This window comes from Chaetodon auriga, chromosome 15, assembly GCF_051107435.1.
Source record: "Chaetodon auriga isolate fChaAug3 chromosome 15, fChaAug3.hap1, whole genome shotgun sequence".
NCBI lineage: Eukaryota > Metazoa > Chordata > Actinopteri > Chaetodontiformes > Chaetodontidae > Chaetodon > Chaetodon auriga.
This window is the reverse complement of record NC_135088.1, coordinates 11,376,264-11,397,495: the sequence shown is the minus strand read 5'-3', so window position 1 is coordinate 11,397,495 and position 21,232 is coordinate 11,376,264. Positions and strand designations below refer to the sequence as shown.

The 21,232-nt window shown below is 43.1% G+C and overlaps 3 protein-coding genes across 6 annotated transcripts in view; 1 reads left to right on the top strand and 2 right to left on the bottom strand.

Moving 5' to 3' along the window:
• Nucleotides 1-2,888: 2,888 nt before the first annotated feature.
• On the top strand, nt 2,889-9,003 carry smad9 (SMAD family member 9). Its single transcript, XM_076750524.1, has 8 exons — nt 2,889-2,963; nt 4,655-5,196; nt 5,904-6,119; nt 6,358-6,615; nt 6,782-6,892; nt 7,096-7,317; nt 7,909-8,165; nt 8,412-9,003. Exons 2-8 carry the CDS (start codon nt 5,001-5,003, stop codon nt 8,553-8,555), a joined length of 1,404 nt encoding a protein of 467 aa, XP_076606639.1. The 5' UTR covers nt 2,889-2,963; nt 4,655-5,000; the 3' UTR covers nt 8,556-9,003.
• Nucleotides 9,004-9,059: 56 nt separating this feature from the next.
• rfxap (regulatory factor X-associated protein) lies at nt 9,060-14,676 on the bottom strand. 2 transcript variants are annotated; one of them, XM_076750526.1, is made up of 4 exons: nt 13,949-14,651; nt 13,554-13,664; nt 11,746-11,864; nt 10,018-10,112 (listed from the first exon to the last, which is right to left on the bottom strand). In XM_076750526.1, exons 1-3 carry the CDS (start codon nt 14,369-14,371, stop codon nt 11,760-11,762), a joined length of 639 nt encoding a protein of 212 aa, XP_076606641.1. In that variant the 5' UTR covers nt 14,372-14,651; the 3' UTR covers nt 10,018-10,112; nt 11,746-11,759. The 2 variants fall into 2 exon arrangements, with proteins under 2 accessions (XP_076606640.1, XP_076606641.1); XM_076750525.1 differs by having other exon boundaries at nt 9,060-11,864; nt 13,949-14,676.
• Nucleotides 14,677-17,685: 3,009 nt separating this feature from the next.
• dclk1a (doublecortin-like kinase 1a) overlaps nt 17,686-21,232 on the bottom strand; it is a 45,594-nt gene continuing 42,047 nt past the window's right edge. For 2 of the 3 annotated variants that reach the window (XM_076749675.1, XM_076749677.1), the window contains 7 exons: nt 20,862-20,995; nt 20,640-20,717; nt 20,414-20,510; nt 20,226-20,306; nt 20,016-20,129; nt 19,702-19,775; nt 17,686-18,177 (listed from right to left, as the gene is read on the bottom strand). In XM_076749675.1, coding sequence (XP_076605790.1) covers nt 18,120-18,177; nt 19,702-19,775; nt 20,016-20,129; nt 20,226-20,306; nt 20,414-20,510; nt 20,640-20,717; nt 20,862-20,995 — 636 coding nt within the window. In that variant the 3' untranslated portion in view covers nt 17,686-18,119. The remainder of the gene's footprint in view (nt 18,178-19,701; nt 19,776-20,015; nt 20,130-20,225; nt 20,307-20,413; nt 20,511-20,639; nt 20,718-20,861; nt 20,996-21,232) is intronic. The other variant, XM_076749679.1, reaches the window with a different exon arrangement.

Sequence of the window (21,232 nt, the reverse complement as noted above, 5' to 3'; positions counted from 1 at the left end):
TTAATTTGATCTAAAGTTAGATTTAACAGCTAAACTCCTCAGCTGAAGCTAGTTGAGGTCAACTGTATGACATTGTATGGGTGTAGGGGGCTGCATTATCATGACTTCAGCCGTTCTTTGACATGAAAGAGAGCGGGAAATCCAGCATCACGTTATTTATCGCCCAAATCATCTGCAACTTCGGGCGGACATCTTCCTGGAAAGAGTCCAGTAAGCGTTTTTGCGGTCTGGGTAAATGAAGTTCTTCATCATGCTGTTTGCTTATGCAACTCTGAGGTCCAGAGCTCGCGCTGATGCGGATGTCTCTGGGGCCTCCCGGAGCCCCGGGGAGCGCATCCTGTTTGTGCCCCGTCTGTCTGTCTGTCTGTCTGTCTGTCTGTCTGTCTGCTCTCCGCCGGCAGACAAGACACAGAGAGCCATGAATCACAATCTGACTGCGCTTTTCTCGTTTCCTGCCTCAGCTCTCCGCTCTGCAGTGAAAAGGTGACGAGTGGAAGATTTACATGAGGAAGGTGTTTGATTTATTGCCATCACTCCCTACATATTTTCTACAGGTGATAACTGTAGAAAGCTGCAGGAATGGTTCATTATCATTGGCTCTTTTCCTGTTATGCTCATTTCTAAACAGTTTGGTTACACTGTCCCTAGTTTTACCAACTACTTTCGGCTTCCCGAAGGGTCCCACGACCAGACTTTTGAAATCCCTGGCTCTGATACACCACCACCTATTTGTGGCACACCGGCAGCTTATGGCGTATTTTGATCATCCACCAGGTGGTTGAGGGGGGGAGGGGGATCTCGATGGTTTTGACAGGAATCCCGCGAGTGGTTTTACTTCATGTTGGGAGTATTGTTAGGTTCCGCAGCAGTTGCTGTAAACTGAAAATGTCAAACTTGTAGACTCACTGTCGCCAGCCGGGCTTGCGTCATTAACTGGACCAGTCACGGCACTCCCAATGAAGGATCGTGTCCATCCGCAATGAGCGAGACCTCTGCACGGCGGCAGATAATGAAGCAACTTCGATTATAAGAGGAAGAAAACACGAAGCTTGATTTCACAACGCTGTTGATTTCATGCCTGAAGGCTGCAGTTAGTCCCTCATCCTGGGCAAATTTCACTGTTAGCCTTTTTTTTTTTTTTTTTTTTTTCAGGCTACAGGTGCGGTGTGCGTGCAGGTGCGCGCGCACACATGAAAGCAATAACAACCGAAGTTCTTAATTCATGTCAGATTGTGCCAGACTCCACTTGCTGTGCAACTTCACACGCGAACATAAAGGATAAGCAATTATTGCTTGTAAACCAGTTTAAACAAAGGCTCACAGCACCGATAATCCGGGCTGCACCATCGGCAAACACATGCAGCCTGCCGCAGAGGCAGAAAATAACTCATTCAAAGGCTGCACGTCGCTTCCATCACTGCGGATTCGCCGCCTTAATCCTTCTTAATTTTACACAATATGAGCAAACAAGACAACAAACATTACTAAAAAAAAAAAAAAAGATAATGTGACGGAGGAACCTGCCGCAGACTTTTCACTTCATGAATGATAATTTTGTAACACTAAAATATAGACCATTATATGTTCACTCATTTGTTCTTTAGGGACGGAATAGAGGGACAGGTGTGACTGGTTTTCTGTCTGTTAGTAGGGGGGACTGGGCACGGCTCAGGTGGGACGCACACTCACGCGCGCACGCACACACGCGTGCTGCTGTTGCGGGACCTGCATCTGAAATCCCTGAAATCCTGGGAAAGTTCCAGGCGGGGGAAGGCGGAGGGATCTTACATGCAGGCGCTGCGGTTCCAGCCAGGCTGACGCCGCCGAGGCTGTGTGGCGCTCGGCTGGGGCTGCTCAGGCTCCGAGCTCTGCAAACCTGCGTCAAGGCGGCAGCAAACGGCCAGGACAAGACCGGAAAATAGTGCACCCGTACCTTCATAATAAAAGACAAGTTGATCACGAGTCGGCCACCGGGGGGGAAAGTGATTAATTCGGCCTATATAGTAATTCATTGCCAAATAAAAACATTTAGACCTAAATGGTGGTCTATACTTTTACTTAGTGTTACAAAGATTGCACGTTGATGTGCGATTTACTGATTATATTCACCCATTAGAAATTAAGATAATTAATGCATATTGATTCTTGTTTCTCCATTCATTCAGTAAAACTGTGAAGTTTCTTTTACGTATTGTATTATAGCAGAATTGTTATAGGTACTGTTGTTGCTGTTTTACACAAAATACTTTATATGTTGTTACTTTATACAAAAAGATGCATAGTCTGTATGCAAAAATAGCAGTAATAATTGTTCAACATAAAGTTATAAATTATGAAAATAAGTCGTATTTTCATTGTATGCTTATATTTAGGCCTATCTATTGACTAGTCATAAATTATCATTCCAGATTAACTACAACATTTCGCAAAGACAGGAATATCTCCATAATAATAGTATAACAAGTGCAATAATATAGTTTCATAAGAATAAAAAAATCTTTCACTTCTTTATAAACCTAGCCATAAGAATTACTCGGCTGTACACATTAAATACAGAATCATGTTAGTATCTGTATAGCTTATTGTATTGCTTTTACATGTGACATAATTTATGACATGACTGTGAATTTATGACGATACTTTTTTCCTTTCGACACACTTCACAAAGCGTGTACGTTCTGCCTACAAAACCTTTATTTTGAAAAGAGCAGCAGGATGCAATTGTTATTTAGGCTCACTTGACACTTCAATGTCAACGTTTACGCTCACAGACACAATCCACACGCGCGCGCGCGCACATACACACACACACACACACACACACACACACACACACACACACACACACACACACAAACAGACACACACCTTGGCTGCCTCAGTGTTCTGGCCTGAACACTAACAGACGGGGAAGTTTCTGCGCGCACAGGACTGTCTGCGGTGCACTTGTTATCACAACAGAGGTGAGAAAACGACCAAATATTGCATATTTCCAGAAACTGTAATTTGCCGTTTTGTGTTTTATGATGTTGTGGATTTGTTTCCCAGGTAAATATTTAAAATATCTGTCGTTATAAACTCGTCATGATGTGCTCACTGTCGCTGTCGGGCAACTTTTTGTGGAATATATATTCGTTTATCACTTATCGACATGACTGAATTTAGAAAAATGTTATAGCTGAGTATTGATCAGTAATCAATAGTTCGACTATTTAATTAAAATTAAAATTGCACTTCTAATTAGGTTCTATTCGATGGATTTTCTGGACTGACTGTTTGGACTGAAGTTTCTAGTGTCATCAAACCATGATAATAAGCTTCTGATCACATCGGCACCGTCAAGGTGTGCGTTTAACCTGGATTCTGCGGCGGCGGCGGCGTGACTCGTTGTAGTAGTAGTAAAAGGAAGCTGGCGTGTTTACTTTTTTGGGAAGGGGTGTCCTGGTGATAAAGCATTAGGTAATTAGCCTATCTGAGCCTGCAGACTGAGTGACGCCAGGCTCCATAAAGCAGCAGCGGCAGACTGATGCCGCATTGAGCTTGTGCGCCTTTGCTGTCATTGTAAACCCCAGCTGTCCGTGAGGCTGCGGGAAACCAGTGTCGGCATGGGGACACAATATGGGTATGTTGATGCACATAACTCACGTTTTTTGTTTTTTTTTTAAGATCCATCTTATTGAGGAGCTGCAAAGTCCTACATTTCACAAGAGCCTCTAACGTGGCTCCGCTGTGCACTTTGGAATGACAGAAACAAGCCAAAAGCTTGGACATATCTTGTCTACCACATGGGTCAAACATGATACTCTGTACCGCAGGATGTTCTGCAACAGGAGACAAAACAAGCAGATCACCATAATAAACTTACTCAGACATTCTTCACGGTATGAATGTTCATGATTTATCTGTAAGATGCTTCTGGAGTGATGCACACTAAATGATTCCAAGATTATGAGTGGGACTCGAGCGGGCCACCTAAATATAGTGGAAAAGACTAAATACTTCTACACCACCTAGTTTTTAGATGGACTGAAAGAGACAAACACAAAAACAGGGAGAGCTCTGGCTGTGTGTGTGTGTGTGTGTGTGTGTGTGTGTGTGTGTGTGTGTGTGTGTGTGTGTGTGTCTGCCTCCCTCTCCCCCTCCTGTCCTGTGATGTGTTCTGGCCAGACAGTATGGCTCCTGGGCGTCAGTGGCATGATCATAGAAACAGAGGCCAGAGAGGACATTCCTCATTGTTGGTGAATCTAGAAACGAGCTTGGCCATCTTGGCCGGCTCTTTCTCAGAAGAGTTCTGGGACGTTTCATTTTCCCCTGAGAGAATAATAACCTTGTTGTTCTTGTTGTTGTTGTTGTTGTGGGAAATTCAGTCTGATGCAGTATCTGTATCAGTCTCCTGCTGATACAGCCTCATTATGATGGAAGTCCACCTCTCAAGCCTTGTTAAATAAGAGTAAATTTTGGTTATGTGGTTTTCGGTCCTTGATTTCACTCCAGACCAGCTTATCACCATAGCACCGTAGTGGCTGTGGCTAAATTCCCCTCACAATTAAATCCTGAGCTCTTTTTTTCTACCTAACCTCTGAACTTCTTCTCCAACCGTGCATCTGTTTCAGCTAAATTAGCAGTTAATTCTATCTCTCACTTCTCTTGCCAGATGATTGAAACCTGACCTGGATTTCTGACTGTGCGAGGAACAACCTTCCCTGCAGGAGGCTTGGAGTCCAGAGCTGCCGGATCCCTTCTGTGCCAACACAGAGAGGGGATTTGGGTGTTTGCGCTGCACTGGCGGGAGTTCAAGTCCTCCACCAGCGCTGCTCGGAAGCAACGGCGGGATACAAAAAGCAGCCTCTGTTTACACAGACTCATCGCGCTGTCTCTTTTATCCTTACCTCTGTCCTGGCTTCTCATTACTTGCCTCCTCGCTCCTGTCCTCAGGGGAACTTTAAATCCCTTTTACAGCGCCCATCAGCTCATCTCGCCACCCATTTACCCATCTCATAATGAACTCCTCTGCCTCCATTACGTCCCTTTTCTCCTTCACCAGCCCGGCGGTGAAGCGCCTGCTCGGCTGGAAACAAGGGGATGAGGAGGAGAAGTGGGCGGAAAAGGCTGTGGACTCTCTAGTGAAGAAATTAAAGAAGAAGAAAGGGGCCATGGAGGAGCTGGAGAGAGCCCTCAGCTGCCCTGGGCAGCCCAGTGAGTATCACAGTGTCAGACATTCAGAGGTGGTCTTCCCAATCAGGAGGTCCAAGCCAATCCAGGGGAGTCACAAGATAAACCTGAGGGGCCTCGATCTCATTTACAGGATAGGAAAGAAGACAAAACATGCTTCTGCTGTGTTAAATAATCATATGTCAACGCTCTAATGTTTTGGTGGCCTCACAACTATTTGACACATTACACAGCATGTGACGGGGGGTGCAAGTACTGCTTTATTAGGGGGGTGAGAAGGTAAAAAGGTGTCGTCAGTTAAGGGGATGTTTCGTACCTGTGAGCTCACAGGTTTGATTGCAGCAGATGCCAGAAACCTGCACCACCATTATATTGTGTGCCTAAAAGCCTGAAATGTTAAATTGTACCCATCTTATCAATGGGAAGATTATCTGCCTCCCAGTGTTTAATGTATCTATTCATATTCAACAAAGATACAGTTGAACGCACAAAAGTACAGCAGTTTTCTGTTTTCTTGCACCTTGCATATTTCCACTGTAAAAGTGCTCAAGGCAGTAACCGTATTAGAAATAATCTTCATACTCTACAAAATACAAGACAAAGTGCTGAGTGTTGATTTCTGTCTAACCACCGTGGTAACAAATGTGTCACCCTGATTAAGGCTTCACACAACAACAGATTAAACACACAAGCTGCCCATTTCCTCAAGCTGTTTCACTTGAACCTTTCAGGCAAGTGTGTGACCATCCCTCGGTCGCTGGACGGGAGGCTGCAGGTGTCCCACAGGAAGGGTCTGCCCCACGTCATCTACTGCAGGGTGTGGCGCTGGCCCGACCTGCAGTCCCACCACGAGCTGAAAGCCCTGGAGTGCTGCGAGTTCCCCTTCGGCTCCAAGCAGAAGGACATCTGCGTCAACCCCTACCACTACAGGCGCGTGGAGACTCCAGGTACACGCCATGTCCGAGAACATCCTCTAAATTTGATGCAAAAAAAAGAATCTTATTATTGAATTTTTAATATCATAAGAGTGAAGCCTTTGTGGGTTCTATGACAGTGATCTAATACAGTGTTCCCAAGCCAAAAGGATTTGCAGTAATGTGATCTTTTTTTTCTAACAGCGTCTGGCTCTCATCTGCCTCTGTTTGCTCCCTCTCTACCTTTTTCCTTCCCTCTGTCTCCTCTCAGTGCTGCCTCCCGTTCTGGTCCCACGCCACAGCGAGTTCAACCCTCAGCACAGCTTGCTGGCAAAGTTCAGAAACGCCTCCCTGCACAACGAGCCTCTGATGCCCCAGAACGCCACCTACCCAGACTCCTTCCCTCCGCTGCCCTGCTCCTCCTTCTCCTCCTCCCCTTCCTCCTCCCTCGCCCAGTCTCCCACCTCTCAGAGTTACCCCAACTCCCCCAACAGCTCCGCAGAGCCCGGCAGTCCATATCACATCGCAGGTAGGGATCAAAACAAGCGAGCCGATACTTGTAAGCATCAACGCCTGTCACGCATGCAGGTCGCACTTTTGCCATCACTTTACGCATGACCTCAGATCTGATGAGTGTGCATCAATTACATCTCTTCGTTTATCCTCTTCCCCTCACACATGACATGCTTTTCCAGCTGAGACTCCCCCGCCTCCGTACAGCATGATGGAGAGCAGCCCTCCAGAGGATGTGAAGCCCAGCAACTCCACAGAAACCATCAAACTGACATTTTCCACTCCGCACAGAGGTAAGTACACAAAGTAGAAATACATATAAGTAGCATCCATCAGATGATAGAAATGAGTCTCTTAATAAGAGATGTTTGAATACTAAGGATCTACTGTGATCTTTGACATCTCTGATTGTATCAGAGTATTTAATTATCTATCTAAAATTATCTAAAATTAAATTTACAACAGAATACTTCATCTGTGCTGCCCACATGTTTAGATTTACGGCCCGTGTGTTACGAGGAACCCGAGTACTGGTGTTCGATAGCTTACTACGAGCTCAACAACCGGGTGGGCGAGACTTTCCACGCGTCATCCCGCAGCGTCCTGGTGGACGGCTTCACAGACCCATCCAACAACAAGAACCGCTTCTGCCTCGGCCTGCTGTCCAACGTCAACCGCAACTCCACCATCGAGCACACACGCAGGCACATAGGCAAAGGTAGGCTGGACGACCCGAGCAGGTAATTCATAACAGAACTCTCTCTGTTGGGTGTGTTTTTTAAAAAAATAGACACTCAGTATGTGCACGTGTCCTCGTAAGCAGTCACTGAATACACTCAGCTCGTTTCCTTGTGCCGAATCCTTCAGGACAAACAGTTTTTCTCATGGTACGAGAGTTTCGAAAGCCTGCCTTTGTTGGACAAACATCAAGCGCCTCTGGCTTAAAGCGTGCACTGTGAGGATGTGTGTGGTTTTGAATGGTAGGGGTGACACAAAGGGTTGAGGGTAGTTGGTCCCCAATTCACAGACACTACTCAGACATTCCTCGTTTACAAGCGTAAATGTCTCTGTGGTTTCCTCTGGCAGAATATGAGAAAAATGCAGCGCTTTCAGTTTGAAGTGATTGAATATGTATATATTTGATTACATGTTTGCGCTACATGTTCTCTTGGATAGACAAGCTGTTTTATGCTCGTTTGACATGTTGTAAGCATTTGCACCACAGTAAACTGACTTTTCTTTTCTTTCCCTAAACATTCACATTGTTAATTCACTTGGTCTCAACTTTCTCATTCGACTCTCTCCTCAGGCTTACATCTGTACTACGTCGGCGGCGAGGTGTACGCAGAGTGTCTGAGCGACAGCAGCATCTTCGTCCAGAGCCGTAACTGCAACTTCCAGCATGGCTTCCACGCCACCACCGTGTGCAAGATCCCCAGCGGCTGCAGCCTCAAGATCTTTAACAACCAGCTGTTTGCCCAGCTCCTCGCCCAGTCCGTCAACCACGGCTTTGAGGTCGTCTACGAGCTCACTAAGATGTGTACCATCCGCATGAGCTTTGTTAAGGTACTGAGATCTCTTGTGGAATCAAACATTTGGGCGCATGCAGCGACAGAATAGAAATGGCTTAAATAGAAGGGTTGGATATCCACTCAGAGTTTCTCACACTAACATAATATGTTGTTATTTTGGCCTCGATGTGCTGCTCAGCATGTTAGATCCTACTATACACAAGCTGGGATTATACTTGTTCACTTAGCACCCATTCATTTTAATAGTTAACTGAGATTTATGTTTGCCTCCTCTCCTCAGGGCTGGGGTGCTGAATACCACCGTCAAGATGTGACCAGCACCCCCTGCTGGATCGAGGTACATCTGCACGGGCCCCTGCAGTGGCTGGACAAGGTCCTCACACAGATGGGCTCCCCGCACAACCCTATTTCTTCAGTGTCCTAACACACACTCACACTTTTTCAGGCGTGCTCTTGTTCCTTCACACAGGTAGTCGTATGTTCTGCTATGTCCAGGTTTTCTGTCTCCTGACCTCTCAAACAAAATGACACAAATATGTTAGCCAGAGCTCTGTCACATTATGCCGCATAACTGAAAATCACCAAAGATATGTGGACAAGTTACAGCTCATGTAGTTAAATGATCAAGTGTTCCTTAATTTCAGTAAGACTATGATAAAGCATCTATCTTCTCTCTCAGTTTTCAGTGGGACGTTAACTGCACTCCAAAACAAGAAAAAATGGGATATATTTATAGGTACTCAAAGACTTGTTATTATGTGTTGTAAATGTTATTATGGTAGTATGTACTGTATTTCCATGTGTTGACTCATGTCTGACTTTGTGTACCGGTTGCTTTTTACTTGTTTCATTAAAGTTGTTTTTTCTTTAAATATCGACATTTTTTCTCCTGTTAAAGAACAAAAGCATCACACTGCAATGCAAATTTCTCAGTGCTAGCATTGTAATTTTACTCATATTCACAGCAGAGGACGTACACTTCGATTTAAAAATACAGGAACACACAGTCCATGACTAGCTGCTGCTTTCCAACACAAAGCCAACAGAGCTAGCATGACCAATATTCACGAAAATTGGAGTCTCTTAAAAGGTCTAGTGTGTAGGATTTAGGGATATATTGGCAGAAATTGATCATAATATTCTTAATTATGCATTAATTGGTGTATAATCACCTGAATCACCACCATGTTTCTACAGTAATCCATAATGGACAAACTAGACACCAGCTCAAAACCGGCCTTTTCACAGCCATCATATCTTCTCCTGCACACTTAGAAAGGGAGGGTTGAGGCAGGGGGGTATTCAGCTGGTTGAAATGTAAAATCTCACCGCTAGATGCCACTAAATCCTTCACACTTGACTGAGAAGAGGCTACAGACATGCATTACACAACAGATTGTCACATGGAACAATACATGTTCAAGAGTAAACATTCAAAACACAAAGATGATCAATTCAAGACAAAACTGCCTGAAAAGGATCACATTTGAAACTCACACACACGAAGAATTAATGTTCTTTTTCAGCAAAGGAGAAAACAGGAGCATCAAATTGAGCTCACAGGTTTATTTTGGCAACAACTGAGGTTTTAATCTGACCGAATCTGACAGGATTAGGATTAGAAATTACTCTTATTATAATCTACTTCCTTCATTATCATTGCCACTTGAAACAAGATAACTAACAGAAAGGAGGGGATTTGACAGAGTAACTAAACAACAAATTCACAATAAGTAAACATGAAAGGAAATTTTGGCTTGTATTTAGGAAGCTGTTTTTTTCCTATAACAGCACCAGGTTTGATTTCACGGTCAGTGTGCTACTTCAGGAGGTCACACCTTCTGAGGGGCTTTGATCAGTCCACCAGTCTCACTGCACTTTTAAATGCATGGCCACCTGGCTGAGGAGATTCGTGTTTACAGTGTACAGTTATCCATGTGTGCATCAGTACCAGTGTTTCTTCAGTGTTCTCACAAATACAGTGCCTATCATAAGTATTCACCCCCTTGGATGTTTTACACTTTTATTGCTTTCATAAATCAATCATGGTCAATAAAATTTGGCTTTTTTAACACAAACATTTATTGGAAAAAACTCTTTAATGTCAAAGTGGAAACAGATTTCTACAAAGTAATGTTAATGAAAGAAAATTATATAAATGAAAATAACTGTTTGCATAATTATTCACCCCCTTCAAGTCAGTATTTCGTAGATGCACCTTTGGCTGCAATCACAGCAGTGAGTCTGTGTGGATAAGTCTCAATCAGTCTTGTACATTTGCCCACTGCAATTTTGCTCCATTCTTCTTTGCAAAACTGCTCAAGCTCTGTCAGGATGCGCGGGTATCAGGCATGAACAGCCCTTTTCAAGTCCAGCCACAAATTCTCTATAGGATTGAGGTCTGGGCTTTGACTCGGCCACTCCAGAACATTTACCTGGTTCGTTTTTAACCATTCCTGTGGAGCTTTTGCAGTATGCTTTGGATCATTGTCTTGCTGGAAAATAAATCTTCTCCCAAGCCGTAGTTCTCTTGCAGACTGAAGAAGATTGTCCCCCAGGATTTCGGTGTATTTTGCAGCATTCATTCTGCCCTCTATCTTTACAAGCCTTCCAGGTCCGGCTGCTGAGAAACATCCCCACAGCATGATGCTGCCACCACCATGCTTCACAGTGGGGATGGTGTGCTTTTTGGTGATGTGCAGTGTTTGGTTTCCGCCGAACATAACGTCTTGTCTGATGGCCAAAAAGCTAAATTTTGTTCTCATCAAACCAAAGAATCTTCTTCCACTTGACCATGGAGTCTTCCACAGGCTTTTTGGCAAACTCTAGTCGAGATCTAATATGACTTCTCTTCAACAGTGGCTTTCTCATTGCCACTCTCCCATAAAGCTTTGACCGGTGAAGAACCCGGGCAGCAGTTGCTATATGTACAGTCTCTCCCATCTCAGCAGCTGAAGCTTGTAACTCCTTCAGAGTAGTCGTAGGGGTCTTGGTGGCTTCTCTCACTAGTCTCCTACTTGCACGGTCACTCAGTTTACGAGGGCGGCCTGATCTAGGCAGATTCACACAAGTGCCATATTCCCTCCATTTCTTGATTATTGATTTCACTGAACTCCGGGGGATGTTCATTGCCTTGGAAATTTTTTTGTATCCATCCCCTGAATTGTACTTCTCAATAACCCTTTCCCTGAGTTGCTTGGAGTGTTCTTCTGTCTTCATGGTGTAGTGGTAGCCAGGAATACTGATCAACCAGTCTCTGGACCCTTCAGACACAGGTGTTTTATACCTCAATCACTTGAAACACACCCACACCACTCAGATCACACAGGTGATCTTCATTTCACTAATTGTGAGACTATTGGCAACAATTTGATGGACCTCTATTGAATTAGACCATTAAATTAAAAAGGGGGTGAATAATTATGCAAACAATCATATTTCTTTATATATTTTTATTTCATTGACATTACTTTGTAGAAGTCTGTTTTCATTTGACTTTTTCCAATAAATTTCTGTGTTAAAAAAGCCAAATTGTTTTGACCATAATTGATTTATGAAAGAAATAAAAGTGTAAAACATCCAAGGGGGTGAATACTTACGATAGGCACTGTACATCGACCGGCCGACGTCAGCATCCCTGGAACTGCTGCTGCGATTGGCTGCGGCCCTGTGAGGCCAGGAGCTGCTGCTGCTGCTGCAGGAAGCTGATCACCTCTGGACTCCTAAGCAGTGACTGAAGAACACACACACACACACACACACACACACACACACACACACACACACACACACACACACAAATTTCAGAGCACAATACAACATCAAATGTTAGAGAAGAAAGCCTAGCTGTCTTTTTGTGCCTTTGTATAATAGATGCATCTATACATTAATAACTAATTCCTCTCAGTGTGGGTGGAAGTAGGGAACAGCAAAATACTGATTTCGTCACTGGTGTCACGTTATGCCACAACATGGATTTTGCGTATTAAAAATTGTATGCTTTACTGTAACTACGATGACAGACAGGTAGAAGGCTATGCACACACTCATAGAACTGGAGTTACATCCACTAACTATTATTTTCATGACTATAACACTGACTCCAGTCACACAAAAATGTGGAAGATAATAATACAAGCAACAACTGGAAAACTAAGCTGTGTGTGTGTGCGCTCATCATTTTACTTCAGGCTGCTTTGAGGGCCAATACAAAGCAGGAATAACTTCAAAACTGAAGCTCAAGATGGATCAATACCAACTTCAAACGTAAAACCTGCAGGTTTTACAATTTTTATGTTGTTTTACTGTTCATTTTGCTGGTTAGCCTTTAGAATTTGCTGTTAGCACTGTTAGCAGCTAATGTAGCTTGTAACATCCACCGTAGACCAACATGCTGCAGCAACGCTGGAGTATTTAATATTGACGGACAGTCAAGACAAACTGTGTGAACGTTAAGTCTCATTTGAAGCCAGTTAAATTGTAGGTTGGATGTGGGAAACTGTTCTTTCACACTGATTTTTGTGTCATCTCATATCTCAGCCAGACCTGACATTATCTCATCACTTCATACTGTCACCTTGTTTTTAAAGGAAAGCCCCATCTGCTGCATCAGTGTGAGTGTCTGCTGCTGCTGTATGTAAACGTACTTGATAAAACATGCCCTGTGGTACACTGACTGCTGTACTAGGATGATAGGCTTCTGGTTTTCTGCCAAAGTATATGACATCAGTATTTGTGTCTGTTGCTGTTGTATGTAAATGCACTTGTCAGACATGCCCTGTGGTTTTACTGTGAGAATGAACCACAGTACATTTACTAATTAACCTAAACTATGAGGCAGGATACTCCTTCAATGTGGATGTAGGCCTACACCTCATTTTCATTCCTATTTGGAGCCAATACAAAAATCTCCTTTTTTCAATCAGTTTTTCTTTCTGAAGATATTTCTCTTACCTTGTTAATACAGTGAAAAAAGGTAGAATAGCATTTTGAGCAGAGAACATAATACTGTAATATGATACCATCACCATAAATATATATATACTGTTTATATACACTGTGTCATATCGCCTACTGCAAGGTGGAGGGACACAAGAAACACAGTCGTTATCAACATTAAAGGCACCCAAACAACAAGAAAAAGACAGATATGACTGTGAGCATAAGGCCAGGCATATAAAAAAGGATGACTACAGAAAAACCTTCATAAATAAGAGCGGCAAAGTAACAAATGCAGAGGCTTTCTTACAAATATGGGAAACTTGCCTGGAATGAAAATGATACAAATCACAGGGCAAGCAACACAGACTACTCTGCAGGCTTGTGGCATCTGATGATTGAGATGATTCATGTTGTTTTTTCCCTTTAATGTGTCACTCATCTGTAGTGGCATAATCAGTCCATCAGACCAGTTCTGACTTACCAGTCTTTTCTGGTTGAGGACCTGCTCTATGAGGGAGGGTCTGGCCGGCCGGTCCCCCATGGCACCCAGGCGCTGTTTGTTCACAGACACAGGCCTCTCCTCTGAGTTTTCCTGTTTAGCAAAAGAGAAAGACAAAAACAAGCAATTAACTGGGGGAGTTTTATTTGTGTTGTGGTTCAGTAAAGTCTGGAAAAACAGGACCAGAGAACCACATGTGCCAGTAAGTTCAGTCCCCAATGCACCTCTCACATTCCTTTCTTCCCCAGTCATCTACATGTAGACATGGGTTGTATTAAAGGTTTACTTAAGGGTTGTAATGGAATGTCTCCACCACATCATGACGAATTTAGATGAATGTTTTTAAGTTTGGAAGTATCTATGAAGCTTAATCTTACATCAAGTTTGCCACTGGACATGGCCTGGTCGCTCTTCTTCTTCTTGTACTTGTCCTTGTACATCTTGTTGCGGTGTTTTTTGCACATCCACGGTTTCCTCTGCTTTGCCACCTGCGTTGTGGTCTCCGTGCATCCCTCGTAAGTGCATTGTTTGGGGGCATTGTCGCCCTCCGAGGTCTCCTCGTCGTTGAGCTCCTCGGGGCTGGCAGCGCTATCTCTGGGATCCGAAGTGTCCAGAACATCGCTCTCCTCGTCCGGATCATCCATGTCGTAAGAGGAGACGTTGTTGTCCGGTTCGTGCGGCGTGGTCACATTTCTGCTGTCGACTACTCCGCTTTTACTCACGTAGTATCTTTGTCCGTCTTTAGTGAGCAGGAGGGTTGAGTCTTTGTTTGCTGATGCTGAATTGTCATCTTCGCTCATGACTGTGGGGAACAAATACAGTGTAGCAGCAGCAAGCTAGCTACCATCCCATCCCAGTCGACACACGTTAGCTAGTTAGCTCACTTAGCACACACAGCTAGGAGTTAACATTTTCCCAACCAGTTTTCTGTATTGGTATGCGTATAACTGCTTTGTGAAGGCGGTTAACAAATATACACCATGATTTGGAAGATAAATCTTGTGTTTTGAAGACGGCTATCGAGCTACTTCCATAGATTTAGCTTGTCACTCCACTCGCTGTACGTCTAGAACGAAGACTTTCTTCTTCGCCGCATCGGTTCGCTGTGTTAGAACGACCCCTAGTGGCCAGAATTACAAACGCATTCTCCTGGCACTGCTCTTTCTGATGGAAATAAAGTGTTTTAGAATCTGACAGGAGAAATTATATAATATAGTTTACATTAATAATATATTACATTATATTGATGAGTTTAAATTATTCATATTAGAACCCAAGTAATCAATACCAATTGTTATTCAGGCAGTTGTAACAGATCATGCCGTTCTTTTTGCCCATCACGCTGCCAGCAGCCACCACTGAAAAGAGGACACTGAAGTGACTGAATGAATATTCATATGGGCAAGGTTTGAGAGAGCTGAAAGTTTAGGAAGGTGGACAGCTTTTCTGGAGGCTGAGATACTTTACAGTTACCAAAGTGTCACAGAAAGTGTTCAGACATACAGTGTTTCCACTTGGTATGGTGTTTCCGTGGGTAAGAATAGAACTAAACTGTCAAGATCTTGGAATATGGCTGGTAAGATCACAGGGGAAGCACAGAGGCAGCTGCTGAGAGTCAGTGTTTGCTCTGTAACAGGCAGAAAACCATGAAGCATACAGTTCTTTCAGTTCTTTATATTCTTTTTTTTTTTTAATAAAATTGCAAACTCTCTTGGAAGGGAATATAATACTTAGGGGGTAGAGCCATTTTTGTATCATCTGCATACATTTCTTTTTCAATGTAACTGTGGTGAGCCAAAATACATATTCACAAATAGGCCTGAGAAAGTTCCATATAGTCTACCATACCACCTGAACGCTGAGCACCTGCCCGGTCAAGTACAGACAATTTTGAATCCCACGTCTCTGGCCACAAATGTTGTGGAATTCATAACAACATATCAAGTGCCCCTCAAGTCAAGAGCCTTCTCAGCAGATACCAGTTAACAAGAGCAAAATAGCCCTGGTGGGATGATGTGCACTCATTTGATAGAACAAATTTACGATAAAATAAAACTGTTTCCAGCATCCTGCCTGTAATCCAGTCATGCAGCAAGAGGACTGTAAAGCTACAGACTGAAATTTTAAGATCATTCACTAAACCCATTAAATCACATTAGAGCTCCACAAAAGACACACACAATTTGTTTTTGAAACATATTTTAATTATTACTATTATTCATGATAGACCATTGTTGAACAGAGGTACAGGTATTGGTATTGCAACAGATTGTAATACTGTGGCGCAGCTGTGAGAGCACTTTGGTAAACCACGTGTGCCCATGTGCTGGAGAGCACAACAAATTCATACTGATCGGGTCAATATGGCGGCACATTACTGTCTATGTGTGATGACAAGGATAAATACAGAAATTTACAGACAAGTGTGACGACTGCAGGGAGATCATCTGTAAAAAAGGAAAAAAAAACTGAAATCACTCTGCATTTGTCTCCTCTGGATTCTCCTTTCTTTCATCTCACATCATCACTGCGTTTGCAAAGGAAGTGACATCATTCCCAGTGCCTGACAAGAAGCAAAGATGGTGGTCTCTTCTTCTTCTTCTTCTATATTTGTCCATGTGGATTCATCCACTTCATAATGATGAGGATGAAACAGTCTCTCTCTCGACCTGATGATCTTCTCTAGATATTTTTTTTTTCTTTGCTGATTGACTGATACACATGTATGATTTTTTACAGTTCTCATAGACTTACTACTAGTAAAGAAATATACTGTATTGTGAACTATCAAAATAAATAAAATTATGTTATTTACATAACATATAAACAATACTTCATCACGAAACCGTTGTAATTGTAAGAATAGGCTACTGTATGTCTGTCATGCTTTCATCTGAACAAATGAAGCCATGAACGAGGTTGCACAGAGCTGAAATAAAATCCTCTTCCACCCTTTTAACTGGACTGCTTTCCAAGAGTGCTGCTGGTTCTCTGGCATCCATACTGTCTTTCTCTCCGACCTGTTTGACTGCACTTAGACTGCAGTACTTTGTGCAAATAGGCAGCCCTCGTAAACTGTTAATTGTACACATTTACCTCCTAAAACATTTCCCCAAACCCATGGAAGTGGCACACCTGGGCTGCAACAATTATACCTTTCTTTACTGCTGGAATATGTGAATGAAATATGCCTTCAGTGTTGGAAAAAAAATGTAAACAAGGCTTCCTATGTGTACATGAGCATCACAAAATATCAAGAATAATATGATATCAATAGAGAATGATGGTGGTAATGTGTGCATTGAGAAAAAGGTTGTTTAAATGTTGAGTTTGCTACACAAGCACCCAAATGCTGCTGAACTTTGTGTATCAAGATGTCATCAATGAAGCGATTAACAAAATCACAGAAGGAATCAAATGCACCATTATTGTCTTAATAGCAGTCTGTGTAAAATGTAAACTGTAATACTGCAATCCAACATTAGAGGAAGGCAACGCCAATACTGTGAGGAGCACAGGATTAAAGCACAAGTGCTGCTGTTTGTCATTTTGAACACGTTTTGAACACATAAGAAAAACTTTTCAACTCTACTGACCCTAACCCTCATTTTCACACAACTACACTGTTCAAGTAACCTACTTCAATGTCTGAGCTCTACTTCTACACACTGCTCCAGTCCACCAAGCTCTTAGGACAAGTCAACAAAAAGTTATCCTTTAAGAAAAAGGGAAATACATATCAAAAAATGCAGTGAATAAAGAATGAATGAATAAGGTTCAATAAAACATGAACATTGGTCCATATTCTCATATTGCCCTGTAGAGCTGCTCCACCTTAAGGAAGTTTCCATGTTGAGCCCAGATCATCACTGAAGGGCGTCGCCCGTTCTCGCTCCTTGAGCTCTGTCACGTGTGCTCAGATGAGAGAACGTGAAAAAGAAATAAATGAAACGTCTTTCACCTCATTTGTCCTCGCCCCTCTTCCTCATGATCTCTGTTTCTTGTTGCCTCTTCAGTCTTTCTCCCAGCCTCTCTACCCTCTTTTCCCTCTGTCCACCTTTTGATCGGTCTCTCCTGTGGGGTTTGGAAAGATGGATTTAGGAAAGCTATAAGTTTTCTCTCTTTTTTTTCTTTTTTTTTGTTGCTGTTTGTTTTTCTCTCCACAGTTCCCCCCCGTTCACCCCCAGCCTTAGATGAGAGGCTGTGGGGAAGCAGATGTCTCCTCTTCCTCCTCCTCCTCCTTTTAGAGGGAAGAGCTGGATGAGGATGTTCCTTCCTCACTTCCTCCTCTTCCTCCTCCTCCCCCTCCGCCTCCTCTCTAGAAGGGCGAGCTGGGGGAGCAGGCGATACTGGCTGAGCTGATGGAGATGTCATCAGAGTCAGATGGGAGGCTGGGGTTCGGGGAAGGGTCAGAGCAAGTGTCAGGGGTCACAGAGGGAGGGGCCACGGGCAGGCCAGGGAGGCAACTGGGAGGCTCCGCCCGCAGTGTTTTTGTTGTTGATGTTGTTACTGTTGTCACTGTCGGCATCATCTGCAAAGGCAGCGGCTTCACATCCGGGTCGCGTCCTCGTCTGAGAACCTGCCCCTCCTTATCAAGAGGGGTGGCCTGAAGAGGGAGGAACAGGAGAACATTATGATCAGATCCTCTGAGGCAGGGATGCAGGAGCACAGTGCATAATCCAGTATGGAGGACCAGGAGAGCCTTGTACATGTTCATTAAGTTATTCATTGGTGCTTAATTGGACAGTCAGAAGAGGGATTAACAAAAGAAAAAGTATTGCATTAATAACGGCATCTGTAAACTATTCAACAAATATCAATGAAAAGAATCCTAAAAGTCTAATTATCAATACAAAAATGAAAAGTAGAATAAATAAATTCATATTATTTTGCTAATTAGCATTTTAATTTCTAATTCTATTCTATTGTTTCTGCGTTCACTTTTCTATGGACTTACTTTTCTATAATTTTCATGGCCATGTGTTTGTTTGTTTGTTATAAAGTGTGTAGCTTTCTAAGTTGGAAATAAAACGTTCGTTTTCCCCACTTGTGAAAAGTTAAATCCATAAGCAATATAAATGTACATTTGCTCAGTTCAGCACACTCAGGGATTTAACTCCAGTGTTACCTGGTCTCTATAGACAGATAGTGACATATTGTGAAGATCTGGCCAGTAAGCCAAGTTTTACCAAAAAAAAAAAAAAAAAGCCATTGCAGTCCATTCTAATTTCCATTTCCATTACATTTATTTAGGAATGAGCTAGAAATTTACTTTAGTATTAATTCATCTATATTTATTGCTTCGTTTTGTTATTCATGCATATTTTTTGTTATCTCTTTTTAACGCTAGATTAATACATTCATGTACTAATTTCTTATTGATTTATTCAAGTCTGTTATTAATCCCTCTTATCAGTGTCCAATTACTAAATTCACAACTGTAAACCTTTACAAGCATGAGCTTCTAGGTCCTCCATAAATCAATGGTGGATAAAGTCACACATCAGGAGTTGGGCAATGGGGGCTGAATGGCCCTGGTGTTAGTGGCAGGCAGCCAAGTGGAGAGCATGACATCAATCAAAAAAGCACTGAAACTGACTGCAGCAAGCAAGGGAACAGGGATATTTCTTTGGAAGGCAGCATTCACAAAGAAATGGTGTGAACAAAAAGTGACTGAGAAACCCCAGCAACACCAGTTTGTTTGCTTTGTTACAAAGAAAATTGGTTTTGTAATACACGTTCAACAGAGACATTTAGGAAACATTCACAAGGGTGTTTTTACGGGCAACTCGCACTTCCTTATTCACACACTCAGAAGTCCGCTGAGACACTGATATACAGCGATACGACACAGAAGACGAGGCTTTGGCAAAAGACAGACGACAGCGATGCATATACTGTGTGGAATATGTGTTTACGGTGAGCGAGGGATGGAAGGGAAGAGGCAAAGAGCCAAGCACAAAGACCACAGACACGAAGCTGTCAAAGCAGCACAGCAGCAGCCAGTCAGCAGGGCTGCACGCAGGGAGGAGGGAGACATCAATTTCAGAGACACTATTTTGGTTTGTTATGATTTCTCGCTGGTTTTTGACCATCTATCCGGTTGTGTCTCTATGGAAACCTGGCGTACCTTATCCAATACATGGCCGGGTGCTGGTAGAAATCCAACGACCCAGATCTCTGCATAGAAAAGCTGTCATCCAGCTGAACACAAAGAGAAACCAGCACAATCAATCTAAACACCAGTTCATTTGAAAAGAGAAACACCACAGAGCACAAACTTCACTCAGAAAGTCGTATCTGTTTGTCTGATAGGCAGAACACATGAACAACTGCAGACCTCCATATAAACCAATGCTACTTGGTGTGATTGCTACAAGGTTAGCTGAACCTAACGATCCATCAGACCTGCTGGTTTATGGGTACTGTAGTTGAGGGACTTACAGAAATGACTGACACTCCCGCAGTGGTGTCGTTGACCTTAGGACTGGTGTTGAAGTGCTTCTTTATCTTCCCTGCTACTGACAACTGATGATCGTTCTCACATAGACCTTCATCCTGTATGAAGCAAGGTAGGAGAGGAAACAAAATCAGCGCTTCTCGGGAAATACTGCAACTTTATAGACACGAGGGCTCAATTAACGCTGTACTCACAGTGACCCAAGGGTGCTCTAGCACCTGCAGGGCTGTGTATCTCTGATCCACCTCCACCTCCAGCATGGATCGAATCAGCTCCTTCAGCAGCAAACAAAACAGTGGTGAGTTTTGATACCCTCAATGTAATGTGACTTTCCTCATAATGCACGCAAACAGATGATGTCTGCACAGATGTACATATTCACCTTAGCTGTCTCTGATACATTGTCCCAGTATGGTAGAGGAAATTCTAGCTGTCCCATTAGTATCTGATCAAAAAGCACTTCCTGATCATCACTACTCCTGCAAACCAAAGAAGAAACTCAGATTAACCAAAGAATATCTGTATGCAGTTCCTTAACTCTCATATTGACATAGTTTTCAATTAGTCTATATACGACAACAGCAGAGAAGCTTTTGCTGTTAGCCTACCCTCGGAAGGGTGGGAAACCACACAGCAGGATGTAGGTGATGACTCCAGCTGCCCAGATGTCCACCTTAAGGCCATACCTGCATAAAGACCAAGAAATGTGTTGACTTCAAGGTGAAGCAGTGCAACCTTGTTTCTTTTAGGATTAAATTTCAAGGAGCCTAACTGCATTACGACTGTGTGCCATTCTTCTGTAACCTCGACTCTGCTGCTCATGCTCTTACCCTGTTTCTGCGATGATTTCAGGTGCTACATATGTTGGGGTCCCGCAGACAGTGTAGAGGGGCCCGTCCGCCACAGTCGCCAAACCAAAGTCTCCCAGCTTCAGGCTTTTGCTGCCGTCTGCATGCTCGTACACCTGAGCACACAGAACAAATGCTGTTAATAGTAATAGTATCTTAAATGGCTGCATGGCGAGTATGATCAGGGCTCCTCTGTCTTGTGAATCTTGCTGGTGTTAAATGTTAAATTCTTACTCTCCTATAGATAAAGTGTTTGTAATTCATCTAAAGCTTCCATGTGTAGGGTTTTTTTATGCGATTATAGCATCTTTAATATTGTGACAATTGACAATGTTAGCAACTAGCTGGTGAAT

Bases quoted from the DNA above. Each gene is read 5' to 3' on its own strand.
- smad9 (XM_076750524.1), top strand. From the start codon at position 5,001: ATGAACTCCTCTGCCTCCATTACGTCCCTTTTCTCCTTCACCAGCCCG. The intron at 6,120-6,357 runs GTACACGCCATG...GTCTCCTCTCAG, and splicing joins CAGGCGCGTGGAGACTCCAG to TGCTGCCTCCCGTTCTGGTC. The intron at 6,616-6,781 runs GTAGGGATCAAA...ATGCTTTTCCAG, and splicing joins CAGTCCATATCACATCGCAG to CTGAGACTCCCCCGCCTCCG.
- rfxap (XM_076750525.1), bottom strand. From the start codon at position 14,371: ATGAGCGAAGATGACAATTCAGCATCAGCAAACAAAGACTCAACCCTC. The intron at 13,665-13,948 runs GTAAGATTAAGC...TTTGCTAAACAG, and splicing joins TGTCCAGTGGCAAACTTGAT to GAAAACTCAGAGGAGAGGCC. The intron at 11,865-13,553 runs GTAAGTCAGAAC...TGTGTTCTTCAG, and splicing joins TCCTCAACCAGAAAAGACTG to TCACTGCTTAGGAGTCCAGA.